General features: G+C 37.3%; 1 protein-coding gene and 1 pseudogene across 10 annotated transcripts in view; one reads left to right on the top strand and one right to left on the bottom strand.

Moving 5' to 3' along the window:
* Positions 1-2,182: 2,182 nt before the first annotated feature.
* LOC309606959 (ATP synthase F(0) complex subunit C2, mitochondrial pseudogene) lies at positions 2,183-19,005 on the top strand (annotated as a pseudogene). The gene has a single exon. The product of its transcript is annotated as an ATP synthase F(0) complex subunit C2, mitochondrial pseudogene (transcript).
* DENND6A (DENN domain containing 6A) overlaps positions 17,430-20,052 on the bottom strand; it is a 53,649-nt gene continuing 51,026 nt past the window's right edge. For 8 of the 9 annotated variants that reach the window (XM_082344770.1, XM_082344771.1, XM_082344774.1 and 5 more), the window contains one exon: positions 17,430-19,683. In XM_082344770.1, the coding sequence (XP_082200896.1) occupies positions 19,552-19,683 (132 nt within the window). In that variant the 3' untranslated portion in view covers positions 17,430-19,551. Of the gene's footprint in view, positions 19,814-20,052 lie in introns of all 9 variants that reach the window. The other variant, XM_082344773.1, reaches the window with a different exon arrangement.

Below are 20,052 nucleotides of genomic sequence, written 5' to 3'. Positions count from 1 at the left end.
CAAGTTAAATTAAATAATAGGGTTTATTGAATATCTGGATCATTTCCAAATGGGATAAAATACTGATACATTAATTGCTAAATATAGGTTCATCTACTTTTGGCTTCCTACTATAGAGAAACTAAAGAAAAAGGAGAACATGCTTGTAGAAATAAAAGTTTCCAAGGGTTAAAAGTTATAATTAATGCATGTATTATAATTAAGACTACTGGAAGTAGTAGAGGAGACAGCTCTGTATGTAAGGACAGCATGATGTGTTTTTGGTTAAGAAGAGGTTTGAGGAATAAAGATGCAAATTTGTTGAAGGAAATGAGAGTAATTTTGTCTAAACTAGAACTTCTGGTTATTTCAGAAGACAGTGAGAGAGAATTTTGCCTTGTGTAATCAAGCTGGATAAAACTGAATTATAAGGGTTTTTAAATTACGCTTTAAAATTAGTAGTGTACTTAACGTAAAACTAAAACTTGATTTCCTTTTATCTGTTAAAAGGACAGTGTTTTTTTTATCATTTTGGCCAAATAGATAATTAAGTATTGTTTCATGATCTGTGATCCTATTTAGTCAAGTGTCCAAACTTTTGATATTCTTTGATAGCTTCCCCAAATCAAATGCTATATGAAGTCCTTTTGATCTCTAGTTAACTTTGGGATTTCTCAGGGGGCCCCTGAAATATCTCAAAGAATTTATTCTCTCACCTCATAAAAAGGGAGATGTTAAACTAATTTAGGCTTATTTGATATGTTAAATTACATGGGAAGCATTGTCAAATAAGTAACATTAAGCCTTCTTTATGTTGTGTCTGTATAGATATGTGTTAATAAGTGTTCCAGAAATTGTATGAAATTCCTGGAAGTCTGATATGTCCTGGCATAATGTTGTCTGTCATCAAAATTGAGGCTCACACGAAAAGGACTGAACTTGAATATCAGGGAAATGCCCTAGCTTTTATGCAAAGGCAGTAGCAACAGAATCCGTAAAGATTGTGGTACCTGTGGATGACGTCTATTCTACTTCTGGGGAAAAAAAAAAAAAAGACCCCTCATTGCCAGACCTTTGCCATTCTGATATCCTTCCAACATGGCAAAGGTCTGTTCCAGAAACAGAGAAATTAAGATGGGTAAACAATGGCTGTAATTTAAACAGTCATGGCTATAGGAAACCCAAGACAGCCACTTGGTTCTTCCAGGCTCTCTGGCAAACCCCCGTTTTCGTTTTTTGCATTCCTTCTGCGCAGGCCTCATCTCTTCCCTCTGGACCCTTTGAACACCTGCAGCTGGACTTCATTCCACTGCCACTTAATATGGGTTATCAATACGTTTTTGTTATTGTATGCATGTTTTTCAGATGGGTTGAAGCCTTCCTCTGCCATAAGGCTTGATGCCCTCACAGTGGCAAGGAAATTGTTTGACAGTGGGTTTCCCACTTTGGGTAGACCTTTCACAATCTCCACTGATCAAGGTACCCAATTCATTGGGCAAATCATATGAGCCTTAATGAAAAACTGACAAACTTCTTGGAATTACCACTGTCCCTATATCACCCTCAATCATCGGGTAAGTTCAAGAGAACTAATGGAAATACTGGTTTCAAGCAGAGCAAGTATTAATTACATGGGACTGCATAAACTCAGGAGGATGCTCTAACATTTTGGATTTCCAGATTTAAGGAAACCTTTTCTCTGAAGCTATCTAGGACTTAATGACAGTTTGGTAAAGTATACCTTCGTGAACGAAGATGAAACATTTACTTTTCTCCCTACCTGGTCCCTCCAGAATTCAGAATCTCTCAGTGAATATTCTTATTTTCATGACAATATATTTATCTGCATAAGTTCAATAAGAATCTGTTCTGGGCTTCCCTGGTGGCGCAGTGGTTGAGAATCTGCCTGCCAATGCAGGGGACATGGGTTCGAGCCCTGGTCCGGGAAGATCCCACATGCCGCGGAGCGGCTGGGCCCGTGAGCCACAACTACTGAAGCTGCGCGTCTGGAGCCTGTGCTCCGCAACAAGAGAGGCCGCGATAGTGAGAGGCCCGTGCACCGCGATGAGGAGTGGCCCCCGCTTGCCACAACTAGAGAAAGCCCTCGCGCAGAAACGAAGACCCAACACAGCCAAGAAATAAATAAATAAATAAATAAATAAATAAATAAATAAAAAGTGAAATTCTTTAAAAAAAAAAAAAGAATCTGTTCTCCTTCTCACACTGCACCCAAACCATATGAATATGAGGACTACAGAGAGCAGTCATATAAATGTAAGGAATGTGGGAGAGCCTTCAGTTACCACAAATCTGTTCCTATGAAAGGACTCACCCTGGAAGAACACTCTGTGAATGTAAGCAATGTGGAAAAGCCTTCAGTTAATACCAGTCTATTCAAAGACATGAAAAGAGTCACATTGGGGAGAAACCCTATGAATGGAACAATGGGTAAAGCCTTCAATTGTTCCAATATGTTAAGATAAATGAGAGAACTCATACTGGAGAGAAACCCTATGAATGCAAGGAATGTGGGAAAGCCTTCAGTTACTGCAGTACATTTTGAAGCCATGAAAGAACTCAGAATGGAGAGAAATCTCTTGAATGTAAGCAAAGTGAGAAAGCCTTCAATTTGCCCAAATCCTTACAAAATCACGTGAGAATGAACACCAGGAAGAAACGATATAAATGTGAAAAACATGGGAAATTTTTCAATTTCAACAAATACCATCGAAGTCATATGTAAACTCCCACTGGAGAGAAATCCCACGAATACAAGTAATACTGGAAAGCCTGATGTAAATTAATTCACATATAATGCTTCTGAAAATTCACAATATGAATGAAAGTTATCAGTTACAAATATATATATTTTTTAATCAATCCCTCATTCATAAAGTAATTCTGTGGAGCATGGATTCTGCTTGTTACTTTTACCAATGTACACTGAACTGAGATGATTCTGTAAGTACTTTTAGCCTTAGTACATAAGTTTAATAGGTCATGTTTTTTCATTAAATCAGTTAATAACATTTTTGTCTTTCCATTATGAAGTTTGCTGGATCCATGGGTAAATTGAAGTGTACTTTGAATATGCAAGTAGCTTCAATTTTTATATAATTAAAAAACTGTTTTCTAAGTAAGGGGTCATTGAAAAATGACACTGACATTTGTTGGACTTTTCCAACTGGCCTCCTGTGGGAGGTTCTGGATATCTTACCCATTATATATATTTCACCTTTCCTATAAGAAAAATTACATTTTGTTGGCCAGAAGAGCCTTTTTCCATTTTCCTTGCTAGTAAATAGTTGACATAAATTTGTTAAGTATACAAAGGTTGTTATATCGTCACATGTGAAGTATTCTTTTCATCTTTTGCCTTCTGTTCTTTGTCATTACTTCTAATTGGGATATGAATAACGGACTTTGCATTAACAAGGGGGACCTGTGATAGGACAATAAAATCTGGAGTTGGAGATTACCATTCTGGATTGTATCCTGTCAACATAGGTAATGTTATGAAGTACATTTTCTAAAATCTACTGCTTTTATGGCTCCATGTTAGAATTCATGGAATCTATGGAAGGAGGAAAATAACAGCTTTTGTTTTATTGAATAGCAAAGGAAATCAAAAAAAAAAAAAAAAAAGAAATAAAGAAAAAGAACCTGTTCTCCTTGTAAAAGGACACAATTACCAAGGCTTTCACTGGAATGTAATGTTTGAGAGAAACGTACATAGCCTCATATGACCAGACAGCTTCAAGGAACTGTATGGAAAAATCAAGCTGTTATTTTGCTTACAAGGTTCTAGCAAAGCAATCTTACAGAAATACTTATATGGCCAATCACTGTTCTTGCTGCATGTATATAAATAATCAGGCCAAGTTTAATACAAACAAATTTAGTTTTACTGTGATTATCTATAGTAAAAAAAATGGGAGTAATTATAGAGAGAAAAATTAAGTTTTTACCTTTGTAGATATTAGATTTTAGTGCTGTTAATTGTCACACCTCTATACTGGACTCCCCTGGCCTAAGGTATTGCCTGTGGTCTTGCTGACTGTTCATAATACCACTTTTGGGAAACATAAACTCACTCCACATGAGATAATCATGGGCAGACCAATGTCTATTGGTATACAACCTTCTGCTGATCCTCTGTAGTCCCATGCTAGTATGATCAGCTACTGTAAGTCTTTAATATCTTATTTTCAAGCCTATTACCAACAGGTTAAAGAAGCTTTCCCATATTCCAATTTAGGGAAACCTTGTTGGTCAGAGTCTGGAGCCTGGTGACTGGATATTCTGGAGGCATTATCAGAAAAACAACACCCTCAAGCCCCACTGGAAGGAAACTTACCAAGTGCTTCTGGCCACTTGCACTGCTGCAAAACTAGAAGGCAATAAGCCTTGTATACATATATCATAGCTAAAGGAGGCTCCAACTGACATCTGGTCCTGTACAAACACTGGAGACCTCCAAATCAAGTTGACAAGGATGAGAAGTAGTGGACATCGATGTAGACTGCTTCCATCCAAGACACCAGATCAAGACTTCCCATTTCAGCTAAACACAAAATCTTTTCTTCTCTTTCCTTTATTCTGGCACTGACTTGGAAAGATAATGTCATCAGCCATATGTTCCAGGCCATTCCTAAGGAAGGTAATCTCTAGAATTTAGAACAACTTTTTATTGCAAGCTAGGAAAAAAATCTAACCGACCCCGGCCTTAAATGGGCAAATGCAACAATTCTTGCAGATGAATCCATTAACAATGCCACCTTAGTGGACAGGATTTATTTTTTGGTGGTTATCATTCTCCTTGGGCATATGAATGCCTAGATGGCTGGTGCACAGCTGGGCAATGCTTCCTAAGTTACCTAACTGTGACCCTAACTGTTCTCGAAAGGGCCTACCAGGAGGCATTTATGATTCAGGATTTGCTTCCCTTGGCAGGTCCCTACTTCCCTGGTTAGGAATAAATACAAATGAGGCTATGATCAGGAACCTTTCCTTAACTCTTGAAAGTACAGCAGGATCCACTGCTAAGCAATAGCCTCCCAGCAAAGATCCTTGGACTTTCTGGGGGGGTTGAAATTCAGTTACATATTAAGCAAGCCACTTGGCTTAAGAAGATGACTCTGAATGGGGTCTTTGATTGGTTTGGGTCTTGGAGACCATAGCTTCAAAGTCCACTCCAAACACTGGAAATTATCCTGCTTATTATAATCATAGTAATCCCCCTGGTGCTTTGTATCCTCTCAAAAGCTTTAAATGCGTGTTTGCAGCCACTAACCACCATGCAAATGATCACCCTAAGACTAGAACAACAGAAAAGAAGCAAAGAGAGTAACCAATTTAATGATTATGAATAATGACCTGTGAATGTCACAGGGCTTAAGGAAAAATGTCATGACCTATGGATGCAGAGAGTGACCTATGGCAGCTGAGAGTGGCACTAATGCCTTAATTTTTTATCACATCTCATTTATGCTGAGAGTTTGATCAGAAGGGAGGAATCGTTAAAGAAGAAGCAGACCCAAAATGGAGTCATTTGCTTCCCCTTACCCACTACAGCAAACCAGGACTTAATTGCTGTTCCAGCTCCTCCCAGAAATGACCTTTTGTTTAACAATGGTTAAAGAAATTATTAGGTAGCATGAAGCTGAAATGTCTAAGACTGCTATGTACCATAACAACATCAACATCATTTTTTATTTCAGAAAACCTTCTTCCCCTTACCCAAATCTCCATCTATCCTGACTGTATAAATATTTCAAATGTCTCATAATTACTCACATATCTCCCATGCTACAAAACAGAAATGAATTTACTCAAAAAAAATTTTCCTCCAAAAATTAGATTTGCTGACTCATGTCTTCATGGTAAATGATGGTTGACAGTGAAACAATCATCTAACATTAAATTCAAATATCTGTATGGTTCTCAAATTTTAACATGCATCAGGATTCCTTAGAGGGATTGTTAAAACCAGATTGCTGGGACTCTCACTTCTACTCAAGATAAAGTAACAAAGACCAGATTTACCCCCTCACCTAAAATAATTTTTAAAAAAAGACAAAATTTATTAAACAATGGTTTTCAAGACCCTGGACACCAGGCAATGAAAAACAATGATTCCTGAAAGACAAAACAAATGCAGTAAGGCTTGAATCTGAGACTGCCCCTGCTTACTGCCTTGAGAGTGTTTCCAGGCCATAGCACAGAAAGGGGAACAGAGGGGTAGGCTGGTGAACTCCTTGAGCTGAAAGTCTGAGAAAACCAAACTTTAGGGCAGAATGCCAGGCAGGAGAGAGCAAAGAAAGAAAAATACCTTGTATAGAAAGAGATCTACAGAAGATTCCCCTAGAATATTCAGCAGAGTACCGTTAAGTACATGCATGTGCGGAAACGACCGAAAAGCCAAAGACTCATCAAAGGATTAAAGAGAACAGTGCCTGTTCCCATCAGCAAGACTGAAAAAACTCATAATTCATGGGTTAGTGAGTAGGATACTCAAGAAGGTCTCCCCTCAGTAGTGAAGAATAATTAGTTCTATATTGAGCACTACTTCGAACCTATCTAACAAGTCATAAAACACCTAAAAGGACCAAATTGTTTGCAAATAGCTTAACTGCACCCTAGAACAAAGCTCAAGAAATTTTTAAGAATACAAAAATATCCAACGTCTAACAAGGTAAAATTCTGGCATCTAACTTAAGATTATTATTTTTTTAATATTTATTTTATTTTATTATTTATTTTCTTTATTTTTTTGGCTGCACCAGGTCTTAGCTGCAGCACTCAGGATCTTCGTTGAGGCACGTGGGAGCTTTTCGTTGCAGCACATGGATTTCTCTCTAGTTGCAGCACGTGGGCTCCAGAGTGCGTGGGCTCTGTAGTTTGCAGCATGCAGGCTCTCTCGTTGAGGCACGTGAGCTCAGTAGTTGTGGCACGTGAGGGCTTAGTTGCCCTGTGGCATGTGGGATCTTAGTTTCCTGACCAGGGACTGAACCTGCGTCCGCTGCATTGGAAGGCGGATTCTTTACCACTGGACCACCGGGGAAGTCCCTAACCTAAGATTATTGAGTATACAAAGAAGCAGGAACATGTGACCCATAATAATGAGGTAGTCCGTCAAAATGAACTCAGAACTGACAGAGACGTTATCTTAAATAAGTACAGGACTTCCCTGGTGGTGCAGTGGTTAAGAATCCGTCTCCCAGTGCAGGGGACACGGGTTCGAGCCCTGGTCCGGGAAGATCCCACATGTCGCGGAGCAACTAAGCCTGTGTGCCACAACTACTGAGCCTGCACTCTAGAGCCCACGAGCCACAACTACTGAAGCCTGCGCGCCTAGAGCCCGTGCTCTGCAACAAGAGAAGCCACTGCAATGAGAAGCCCGCACACCACAACGAAGAGTAGTCCCCGCTCACCGCAACTACAGAAAGCTTGCGCACAGCAACGAAGACCCAATGCAGCCAAACATAAATAAATTAAAAAAAAAAAAAGTACAGACATGAAAAACAAAAGAAAGACATAAATCAAGCTTCTAGAAATAAAACCTACCATGTCTAAGATGAAAAATACACTAGATAGTTAACAGCAGATTAGACAATACAAAAGAGAAGACTAACTTAAAGGCATAGCAATACAAAAGTATCCAAAATGAAATACACATAGAGGAGTAAAACAAAAACATGAAAAGCATCAGTGAGCTGTAGGACAACGTCAAGCAGCCTAATACGAGAGTAACTGATGTCCCTGAAAGAAGGGAAGGGGGTCAGAAAAAATACTTGAAGAAATAATGACCAAGTTTTCCAAATTTGATTACAACTATAAAACCACATATTCAAGAAGCTCAACTGACCCCGTACAAGAAACCTGAATAAAACTACATCATGGGCTTCCCTGGTGGCGCAGTGGTTGAGAATCTGCCTGCCAATGCAGAGGACACAGGTTCAAGCCCTGGTCTGGGAAGATCCCACATGCCGTGGAGCAACTGGGCCCGTGAGCCACAACTACTCAGCCTGCGTGTCTGGAGCCTGTGCTCCGAAACAAGAGAGGCCACAACAGTGAGAGGCCCACGCAACGCAATGAAGAGTGGCCCCCGCTCGCCACAACTAGAGAAAGCCCTCACACAGAAACGAAGACCCAACACAGCCAAAAATAAAAATTAAAAAAAAAAAACTACATCAAAGCCTATCATTATCAAATAACTCAAAACCAGTGACAAAGAGAAAATCTTAAAAGTAGCAAGAGAAAAAGAGACTTATCAGCTACATAGGAACAAAGATAAAGATGACATATTTCTCACTGGAAATAATGCAAGCAGGAAGACAGTGGAGCAGCATTTTAAAATACTAGAAGGAAAAAAGAACAGCTTAGAAATCTATATGCAGCAAAAAACATCATTTAAAAAGAAGGTAAAATAAAGATATTTCCAGACATACAAAAGTTGAAAGAATTCATCAACAGCAAATCTGCACTACAAAAACGTTAAAGGAAGTTCTTCAGGCAGAAGGATAATGATACCATAAAGAGCTACACAAAGGAATAAAGAGCACCAGAAAAGGTTAAGTATAAGAGTATACATGTAAGAATTTGTTTTCTTACTATTTAAAACTTAAAAAAAAAATAATGAACTATTTAAACAAAACTAACAATAATGTATTGTGGTATTTATAACTTACGTAAAAGTAAAATCCATGAACAGTAATATTACAAAGGCTGGAAGGAGCCAAACAGAAGTACACTATTCTAATATTCTATACATCAAGTGGCATAATATCACTTGAGGGGGAACTGATAAGTTACAAATGTGTGCTGTAAATCTTAAAGCAACTACACTAAAATAATAAAACAAAGAGTTATACTTAATAATCCCACAAAGGAGATAAAACGAGATCATAAATATTCCATTAATTCAAAAGAAGTCAGAAAAAAAGGAAAAGGGGAACAAGAGCAGATAATACAAACAGAAAACAAATAGCAAGATAATAGATTCAAATGTTTTTTTTTGTAACCATAGCAATAATCACAGTAATTGTAAATGATATACCAATTAAAAGGCAAATTTTGTGAAATTGGATAAAAAAGCAAGAACTAGGGAATTCCCTGGCAGTCTAGTGTTTAGGACTTGACACTTTCACTGCAGTGGGCCCAGGTTTGATCCCTGGTCAGGGAACTATAAGACCCCACAAGGCGTTCAGTGTGGCCATAAAAAAAAAAAAAAAAAAGCAAGAACTATGTTACCTACAAAAGTATTTTATTTTGTTGAAGAGCTGGCTCTTTGTAAAAAAATACTTATTTATTTATTTATTTTGGCTGCACTGGGTCTTAGTTGTGGCAAGCAGACTCCTTAGTTGAGGCATGCAGGCTTCTTTTTTTTAATTTTTATTTTTTTATAAATTTATTTTATTTCTTTCTTTTTGGTTGCATTGGGCCTTCATTGCTGCATGCAGGCTTTCTCTAGTTGCAGTGAGCGGGGGCTACTCTTCGTTGCGCTGCGTGGGCTTCTTATTGTGGTGGTCTCTCCTGTTGCAGAGCACAGGCTCTAGGCATGTAGGCTTCAGTAGTTGTGGCATGCGGGCTCAGTAGTTGTGGCTTGTGGGCTCTAGAGTGCAGGCTCAGTAGTTGTGGCACATGGGCTTAGGTGCTCCACGGCATGTGGGATCCTCCTGGACCAGGGCTCGAACCCGTGTCCCCTGCATTGGCGGGCAGATTCCCAACCACTGTGCCACCAGGGAAGCCCCCATGTGGACTTCTTAGTTGCGGCATGCGGACTCTTAGTTGCAGCATGTGGACTTCTTAGTTGTGGCATGCGAACTCTTAGTTGTGGCATGTATGCGGGATCTAGTTCCCTGACCAGGGATCGAACCTGGGCCCTCTGCATTGGGAGTGCAGAGTCTTACTCCCTGGACCACCAGGGAAGACCCTACAAAGGTATTTCAAATGTAAAAATACAAGTAGGTAAAAGTATGGAAAAGATATATCATGCTAACAGTAGTCATAAGAAACCTGGAATTCTATTAATATCAGACTAGATTTCTGAGCGAAGTATACACAAATCTACAATTATGGTCAAGAGATTTCAATAGCCCTCTCTTAATAACTGACAGAACAAGAAGGCAGAAAATCAGCAAGGACGTGAACAACACTATCAACAAACTTGACCTAACTGACATTTATATAACACTCTACCCAACAACAGCAAAATACACATTGTTCTCAAGTGTACCCAGAACATTTACAAAGATAAACCATATTCTGGACCATAAAATGAATCTTAAAAATTTAAAAGGACTCAGATCATACCAAGTATGTTCTCAGACCACATTAAATGAAATTTGAAATCAAGAACAAAAAGATTTTTAGAAAATCTATAAATATTTAAAAAGGAAATAACACTTCTAAATAACCCATGGATCAAAGAAATCCTAAAGGAAATTATAAGGTATTTTGAACTGAATGAACATAAATATAGAACATATCAGAATTTATGGGATGCCACTAAAGCAGTACTTAGGGGAAATTGTATAGCACTAAAAACCTCTATTAGAGAAGAGAAAAGGTCTCAGATTAATGACCTCAGCTTCTATCTACCTTGAGAAACAAAAAAAAAAGAAGACCAAATTAAAACCAAAGTAAGCAGAAGAAAGGAAAGACAAAAGTAAGAATCAATGAAATGGAAAACAGAAAAACAGAAAATCAATATAACCAAAATCTGGTTCTTTAAGAAGATGAATAAAATTCATAAACCTCCAGTATCAGGAATGAGAAAAGTTACATCACTATAGTTTCTACAGATAATAAAAGAATAACAAGGGAATATTATGAACAATTTTATTCCCTTAAATGCCACCACTTAGAGGAAACGCACACAGTTCTTGAAAAACACAAAATACCAAAGCTCACTCAAGAAGAAATAGATAACCTTAACAGCCTTGTATCTTTTTAAAAGTTGAAAATGTAAACACCTTCCCACCAACCATCATTTAAGGAAGAAATAACACCATTGTGACACAAAGTCTTCCAACTCACTCCATGAGGCCTGATACCAAAACCAGACAGTCATTACAAAAAGACTACAACCCAACACTGCTCATGAACACAGATGCAAAAATTCTAAACAAAAATTTAGCAAATCAAATCCAAAACTATATTAAAAGGATAACATATCAAGGCTAAGTGGGGTTTAATCCCAGGAATACAGTTGGTTTAACATTCAAAAGTTGATCAGTGTTAACAAACCAATCATATTCACAAAATGAAAACAAAACAAAACCATATAATCATCTTGATAGATTCAGAAAAAGCATTTAAGGGCTTCCCTGGTGGCGCAGTTGTTGAGAGTCTGCCTGCCAATGCAGGGGACACGGGTTCGAGCCCTGGTCTGGGAAGATCCCACATGCCGCGGAGCAACAAAGCCCGTGAGCCACAACTACTGAGCCTGCGCGTCTGGAGCCTGTGCTCCGCAACGAGAGGCCGCGACAGTGAGAGGCCCGCGCACCGCGATGAAGAGTGGCCCCCGCTCACCGCAACTAGAGAAAGCCCGCGCACAGAAACAAAGACCCAACACAGCCAAAAATTAATTAATTAATTAATTAATTTTAAAAAAAAAGAAAAAGAAAAAGCATTTAACAAAATCCAGAGTCCATTCCTGATAAAAACTCAGCAAACTAGGAATAGAAGAGGACTTCATAAACTTGATAAAGGACATCTACAAAAAACCTACAGCTAATATCAGACCTAATGATAAAAGTCTGAATGCTTTCCTTTAAGATCAGGAATAAGACAGATGTCTAGTCTCATATATGTTATTCAACATTCCATTGGAGGTTCCAGCCAGTGAAATCAGGCAAGAAAAATAAACAAAAGTCATCCATATTGGAAAGGAGAAGTAAAACAGTCTTTATTCATAGATGGCATGATCTTCTATGTAAAAAAATATGATGGAATATGCCAAAATAAAGTTACTAGATCTAATAAATGAGTTTAGTAAGGTAGTGGGATACAACATCAATATACAAAAGTCAACTATATATTAGAATTTTGAACTGGACTTTTTAATGAAAATTGAAAACTGAATTTTATAAAGTGATACCATTTACAACAATATCAAACATATGATAGGAATATGGGTACATCTGACAGAAGATGTGAAAGATATGTACCTTGAAAACTATAAAATACTGCTAAGAAATTAGAGAAGACATAAATAAATGGAGAGATATATTTTGTTCATAGATCAGAGACAATGTTAAGATGTCACTTCTCCCCCAATTTACAATCCCAATCACCAGCAGTAATTTGTGTAGAAATTCATAAATTTCTGCTTCTTCAAAAGACCTGTTTCATGAAAATGAAAAAAGGCATTAATTTTGGAGAAAAATTTTGTAGACCGTATATCTGAAAAAGAATTTGCATCAAGAATATATAGAGAGCTTCCCTGGTGGTGCAGTGGTTAAGAATCTGCCTGCCAATGCAGGGGACACGGGTTCGAACTCTGGTCTGGGAAGATCCCACATGTTGTGGAGCAACTAAGCCCGTGCGCCACAACTACTGAGCCTGCACTCTAGAGCCCTTGAGCCACAACTACTGAGCCCATGTGCCACAACTACTGAAGCCTGTGCGCCTAGAGCCCGTGCTCCACAACAGGAGAAACCACTGCAATGAGAAGCCCACGCACTGCAACGAAGAGTAGCCCCCGCTCACCGCAACTAGAGAAAGCCTGCACACAGCAACGAAGACCCAAGGCAGCCAAAAAATAAATAAATTTATTTAAAAAAAGAAAAAAGAATATATAGAGAACTCTCAAAATTCAACCAGTAGAATTTAAACAACTCAGTCTTTAAAAAGAGCAAAGATTTTAACAGACAGTTTACCAAAGAACATATACAGATGACTAATGGAAAGCACATGGAAAGATGTTCAACATAACAGGTCATTTGGGAAATGCAACTTACAATCCCAGTGAGACAACAATACAAGCATATTAGAATGGCTAAATTTAAAAAGGCTGGGCAAGGAATTCTCTGGTGGTCCAGTGGTTAGGGCTCCACGCTTCCACTGCAGGGGGCACAGGTTTGATCCCTGGTCGGGGAACTAAGATCCTGCAAACTACACGGCATGGCAAAAAAAAAAAAAGGCTGCGCATACCAAGTGTTGAGTAGGATGTGCAGAAACTGAAACTCTCATACACAGTTGGTGGAAACAAATTAGTACAACCACTCTGAAAAACAGTTTGGCAATTTCTTAAAAAGTGAAACATTCACCTACCATATGATTCAGCTATCACACGCACTATCACTCCTAGTATTTACCCAAGATAAAAGGATATATATGTCCATACAAAGACTTGTACATGAGTGTTCATAGCAGATTTGTAATAGACAAAAACTAAAAATGACCCAAACGTCCATCAACAGGTGATTGGATAAGAAATTTGTGTTATAGCCATATAATGGAATACCACTGGGCAATAAAAAGAATCAACTATTTAAACATGCAGTATGAACGAATCTCAAAATCATCATGCTGAGTGAAACAAGTCAGATCACTCTCTGCACTGGGAGCCACTTTCCTGCCACAGCCCCTTACTCCCCTCCCTGGTGAGGAGTACCTCTGAGCTGCTGGGCCGACCACTGTCTGCAGTAGTGATGAAACAACTGCAGAAGCTGACAGATGAGAGCCTCAGCAGCTTGGCAGCCTCAGGGTTCTTGACCTCCCCTTTCCCTAGGCATAGCTTCCAAACCAGTGCCATTTAAGGGACACTGACACAGCAGCCACGTTCACTGGGGCTGGGGCTGCCACAGTTGGGGTGGCTGGGATTGGCACTGTGTTTGGGAGCCTCATCCTTGGTTATGCCGGGAACTCTCCTCTGACGCAACAGCTCTCCTCCTATGCCATTCTGGGCTTTGCCCTCTTGGAGGCCATGGGACTCTTTTCCCTGATGGTAGTCTTTTCCATTCTCTTTGCCATGTTAAGGAGCCCTCTCTAACTCCCATAGTTCTTTCTACCGTGTCTAATTGGCCCTGTATGTTCCTTTTCCTACACATCCCCAGGCAGCCTGGGGAAAGTGGTTGGCTCAGGGTTCGACAGAGGGAAGACAAATAAATACTATGTTAAGATGTTAAAAAAGAAAAGAAAAAAGCCAGATCAAAAAAAGAAGTACATACTGTGTGTAAAACCTAGAAAATACAAACTAATCTACAGTGACAGAACACAGATCAGTGGCTGTTTGGAAAGGGGAGGCAGGATGGAGTGCAAAGTAACATAAGAAGATTTTGGGGGGTGACAAGACATGTTCTTATCTTGACTGTGCTGATGGCTCTATGGGTGTATTCAAATGTCCAAACTTATCAAACTGTACACTTTGTGTTCAGTTTATTGTATGTCAATTACACCTCAGTAAAGCTGTTTTTTAAAAACACAAATTTCTGGATTCTATCACCAGAGCCTTTGGCTGTAAAAATATTTACCCATTTCGTTTGATCAAAATCAATCATTTTTATAGCTTCCTACTGAAGTCTAAATATCCACTCACTTAATAGCAAGTATGATAACCTGGGAACATAAAGTTACTGTTTTTCAAAATTATCTCAATATAGAAGCAATTTATACTACAAAGTATTCATCCTGGTGGATATGGAAAAATATGAGGGATAATAAAAAAATAAATAAATAAAGGATTTATGAAGTTTAACTTTCTAATGGCTAAGCAGAAATAGTATGATGACAACGAAAATGGGGAGGCAAAAATAAACAGAAAAACCGACGCACCTATGGTCATCTAATCTATGACAAAGGAGGCAAGAATATACAATGGAGAAAAGACAGTCTCTTCAATAAGTGGTGCTGGGAAAACTGGACAACTACATGTAAAAGAATGAAATAGAACATTCTCTAATACCATATACAAAAATAAACTCAAAATGGATTAAAGATCTAAATGTAAGGCCAGACACTATCAAACTCTTTGAGGAAAACACAGGAAAAACACTCTTTGACATAAATCACAGCAAGATCTTTTTTGATCCACCTCTTAGAGTAATGGAAATAAAAACAAAAATAAACAAATGGGACCTAATGAAACTTAAAAGCTTTTGCACAGCAAAGGAAGCCATAAACAAGATGAAAAGACAACCCTCAGAATGGGAGAAAATATTTGCAAATGAAGCAACTGACAAAGGATTAATCTCCAAAATATACAAGCAGCTCATGCAGCTCAATATCAGAAAAACAAACAATCCAATCCAAAAATGGGCAGAAGACCTAAATAGACATTTCTCCAAAGAAGATATACAGATTGCCAACACATGAAAGGATGCTCAACATCACTAATCATTAGAGAAATGCAAATCAAAACCACAATGAGGTATCACCTCACACCAGTCAGAATGGCCATCATCAAAAAATCTACAAACAATAAATGCTGGAGAGGGTGTGGAGAAAAAGGGAACCCTCTTGCACTGTTGGCGGGAATGTAAATTGATACAGCCACTATGGAGAACAGTATGGAGGTTCCTTAAAAAAATAAAAATAGAGCTACCATATGATCCAGCAATCCTACTCCTGGGCACATATCCGGAGAAAACCGTAATTCAAAAAGATACATGCACTCCAACGTTCACTGCAGCACAATTTACAATAGCCAGGACATGGAAGCAACCTAAATGTCCATTGATGGATGAATGGATAAAGAAGATGTGGTACATACCTTCTTTGGAAGATTACTGGAATATAGCTCATCCATAAAAAAGAACGAAATAACGTCACTTGCAGCAACATGAATGGACCTAGAGACTGTCATACTGAGTGAAGTCAGACAGAGAAAGACAAATATCGTATGATATCACTTATATGTGGAATCTAAAAAATGGTACAAATGAACTTATTTACAAAACAGAAATAGAGTCACAGATGTAGAAAACAAACTTATGGTTACCAAGGGGGAAAAAGGGGGGGGGATAAACTGGGAGATTGGGATTGACATACACACTACTATATATAAAATAGGTAACTAATAAGAACCTACTGTATAGCACAGGGAGCTCTACTCAATATTCTGTAATGACCTATATAGGAAAACAATCTAAAAAAGAGCAGATATATGTATATGTACAACTGATTCACTTTGCTGTACAGCAGAAACTAACACAACATTGTAAATCAACTATAATAAAACTTAAAAAAAAAGTTTAAACAGAAGAACCCGAGCCTAGTGTTAACACTAGTAAAATGGAATGAAACCTACGATAATTAGACAACAATAATCTTAACTTGAAGAAAGGCATAGCGTGGTATTCAAGTAATGGGTAACAGAGAAAGGCTGGTGTTCAAAAGTCCAGAAATAACACTGGAGACTAGGATATAGCAGAATTCTACTGCCATCTTTTTTTTCTCAACATTTGTGCATCATGAGATAGGCAATGTTATAACTGCAAAATAAATGTCATAAACCTATTTCATTAACTAACCATCAACCTTAAACTTGCTTTTCTAAAAATTGGTTAGATGTGGGATATATTTTAGGAATCATGATTTTGTACCTTGTATCAAATGCTTTATCTATTTCAAACAAACAAGGAAAATTCTCGGAGCTCTATTAACAAATGCTAATTTCTATTGATACAATAATAAATACCATAATTCAACCAAGTTGTAGATGGCATATAAGTACTGTATCTTCAATATATGAAGGGATATCAAGTTATTAGTGATAATTTAGTCATTATTATGAGTTAACATATTTTGTTATTTAAATGACATTCATCCATAATTAGAGAAGCTTTTTGCCTTCTTCAACTATCTGTTTTTAAAGGACTCATATTAGAAAGTTAATAGTTAAAATTTTCCCCCCAAGTTATGCTAAAAGAAGAAAGTAAAATTCAGGTATATAAAAACAAGTAAGTTAAGTTATGGGCAAGTGAAAACCAAAGGACAGATTTTAATGGCATCTCTTCTAAATGTACCAATATATTTTACAGTATACTTTGAAGGATATTACCCAGTAACTTCAAAAAGGAGTAACACCCAATATATTTTATTATTAAAAAATAAATTAAAATCTAAAGAACGGTATTATATACTAGCTACTTTCAAAAACAAAGAGGAAGAAATAAAAGTAATTTGAGATTTAAGGTTAGAAAAGAAAAGGTAGCAAGCAGAGAATCTAACAATACCTAGATTATTAAGCTAAAAATTTTTCATCAGAACATTTCACAAAAATCAAGACACTGGCAGGAAGGATATGAAATCACTTAATTCTATCTGTTAATAAAATGGACTATTCATCTGTTCATAATGAAGTAAACAGAGGAAGGTTTTCATTTAAATTAAAAAAATAAGTTAGAAACTAAAAGGAATCCCATAATGCAAAGGTTTCATTTACTCTGCATTTTTTCAAGCATTCCAGTCTTACTCAGAAATAATACAAGATATCCAAGGGCTTTAAAATCCAAGGCCTTTAATTAGGTTTTCAGTAATGACCATAAATGCCTTCTCAAAATCCCTTTCACTGAAAACAGAAGGCACTAGGCATTACATAACACCCTGAAAGCAGTGATTCCTTCTGATGCTGGTGAAGATACACATTAAATGGCAGGTTTTAGATCTTAATGTCTCCTCCGGGAAAAAAAAAAAGACAGCTCTGAAAATCACACAAAAAATTAAAGTTACCAGTCTTTCTCAGGTTCCCAATGCAATTTTAAGTTATTTTTACAAGAACATAATTTGAAATTAATAGGTAAACCCAGTAAGTATGATATGGTTTTCAACATGTGTTAGGTTTTTTGTTAAGTACAGTAAATATGAAGATACCATTATTATGCTAATTGGCGTCCTTTGCTTCTCTTTAGCTGTGCAAAATAAAGTTGAAATGATACATCCTGTAGTGGTATAATTTAAAAGATCCTTGATATGACACTAACAACTTTCAAACTCTGGTCACAAACTACATATAAATTGTTAGATTATTAAAATACACCTTTTTGAAAAATAATAAGATGACCATTTATACCTAAATAAGGTTTCCCAGGAAGATATGAAATACTTTAGCATATAAAAGTAGTTGTCCCTTTTCCATGAGGACAACTGTTGTTTCACAAAATAACTCATGTGATTCAAGGCAAATGATTTCTTTCAAATGCCACATTCTCTCCATGACTTTGAGGTATGCTTCAAGAGACTTGTATCCATGAGAAAAGGGCACATTTGGATAGAAGACCACAGTTACAAACACCAAGGACCCTTTCTTAGGTCAGGAGTGCCCTTAAGAGTTACATTAACAGAGAATAAGAGATAGCTCCTGAAGCCGTTTCTTTTACAACCTACAACTAAATTTGGATATGTAAAGGGTAATTCAAGACACAGCTATTTACATATGTGCTATGTCATGTGTGCCTATTTTAAACAGTGGCTTCTTCAGGACACTCCTATTCAAACACTAACGAAAGAACCTTATTCTACCAAACCACAATCTTCTATTTTTGGCAAGGTAGTATAGTGTAAACAAAACAAAACAGAAACAAACAAAAACAACAATGACAAAAAACTAGCTATAACAGTGATTGAGGCAAAAGTTCCATGTCAAACAACAGTAGGGAAAGTATTCTGAGAAATATTAATTTTGGGGGAAAAAACCCTACCAAACAAATAATGCTAGAAATCAATCTTATATCGCTCAAATGACTATCACATAAAAGTTTTAAAAATGCCTTTGAAATAAGAATAGTTCAGTGTAAAAACGTAGCTGATTATGAGGTTTATAATTAGAATGCCTTTGAAAAACAGACAAGTTAATTAACTTGGGCCCAATTAGCAAAGGGTAAGAGGAAATAAACTCTTCCATAATTAATACTAGATGTCTTCTTCCCTTTGGTGAAACTGAGATTAAATTTGAAACTGGTATAGAAAATAATGAAATGAAACCTATATGACAATTGAAAAAAAAAACACCAATGCCACTAATAATGAATACAATGGGAGGCAAAAAACATATTTTTAAGCAATGATTACTCAAAAGAATGCCTTATAAAAAACTACATATCATAATCAAGAAAAAGCTTCAAGACTAGCAGCTGGGCTTTGTGAAACACATAGGACAACGGAAGGCACTACAAAAGCATTAATCACTCCTAATTACAGTCCGACAGTTCAGTCTTTTCCTTCTTCTTAAGAAGATAGCCAGTGTCAATGTCATTTTTATATCCCCCTGAGTTTTATCATGATTGGGCAGAGAAGCACCAATTTAAAAAAATATCTGCAATGCCAGCACTGCAGTTTGGAATCACTTAAACTGATGGCCCCACAGGTCTCTCATAAGAGCACTTTAAAACATGATTAAAAATATAGAAATGCCTTTCGGTGTTTCAGTATTAAAGTGGAACCACCACAGATATCCATTTCTTTAAAACTAATGCACTAAAAAGGTCTGTTTATACAGTATAGTCTTTCAACCCTGTAGCTAGCATTCACGGTTATTTTCCGCTCCGAGAGATCTTGGGCGTCTGGTTGAAATGTCAGTATGCTTCATGGCGTACAATCCTTTTGGCTGGAAAATCCTGGCAAATATCATGTCATGCCCGTTTTGAGCAGTATGCCTTGTAGGTCCTCTGGCAATGCTAAAATAATTGCATCTATGTGTGTCCGTAACTTTTCCATAGTGTCAGGTTTCACAGGTAAATGCTCTCGATCAGCCTGCAACTATATAAGGAACATTTGGAAGCATTTAAATTACCTTTTGAGGCTGTATTAATACAGTATATTCTCTAAATAAACAGTTTTAATGGTCAAAGATTTGGAAACTTCAGACTGAGACCAGAATTTACAGAATCTATAAAAAAGCAAAGAACATGCCACTTTAACAATACAATTGCTGAGCTCGAAAAAAGACTGTAAATTAATAGATAATATCAACACAGACCATGTGGTATTAAATGTAAGTCACAATGTTTTTTGTAAAGCTCATTAGACTCCATGTAAATAACTAAAAAAATATATGGCTTCATTATGATCTGCTTGAGTGACCAAGTATTTTCAGTCAGATCTACCATCAATTGACCAATCATAAGT

The sequence above is a fragment of the Balaenoptera borealis genome (assembly GCF_965194805.1).
Source record: "Balaenoptera borealis genome assembly, chromosome: 12".
Taxonomy (NCBI): Eukaryota; Metazoa; Chordata; class Mammalia; order Artiodactyla; family Balaenopteridae; genus Balaenoptera; species Balaenoptera borealis.
Note: the sequence above shows the minus strand (reverse complement) of the source record. Positions and strands in the feature narration are given on the sequence as shown.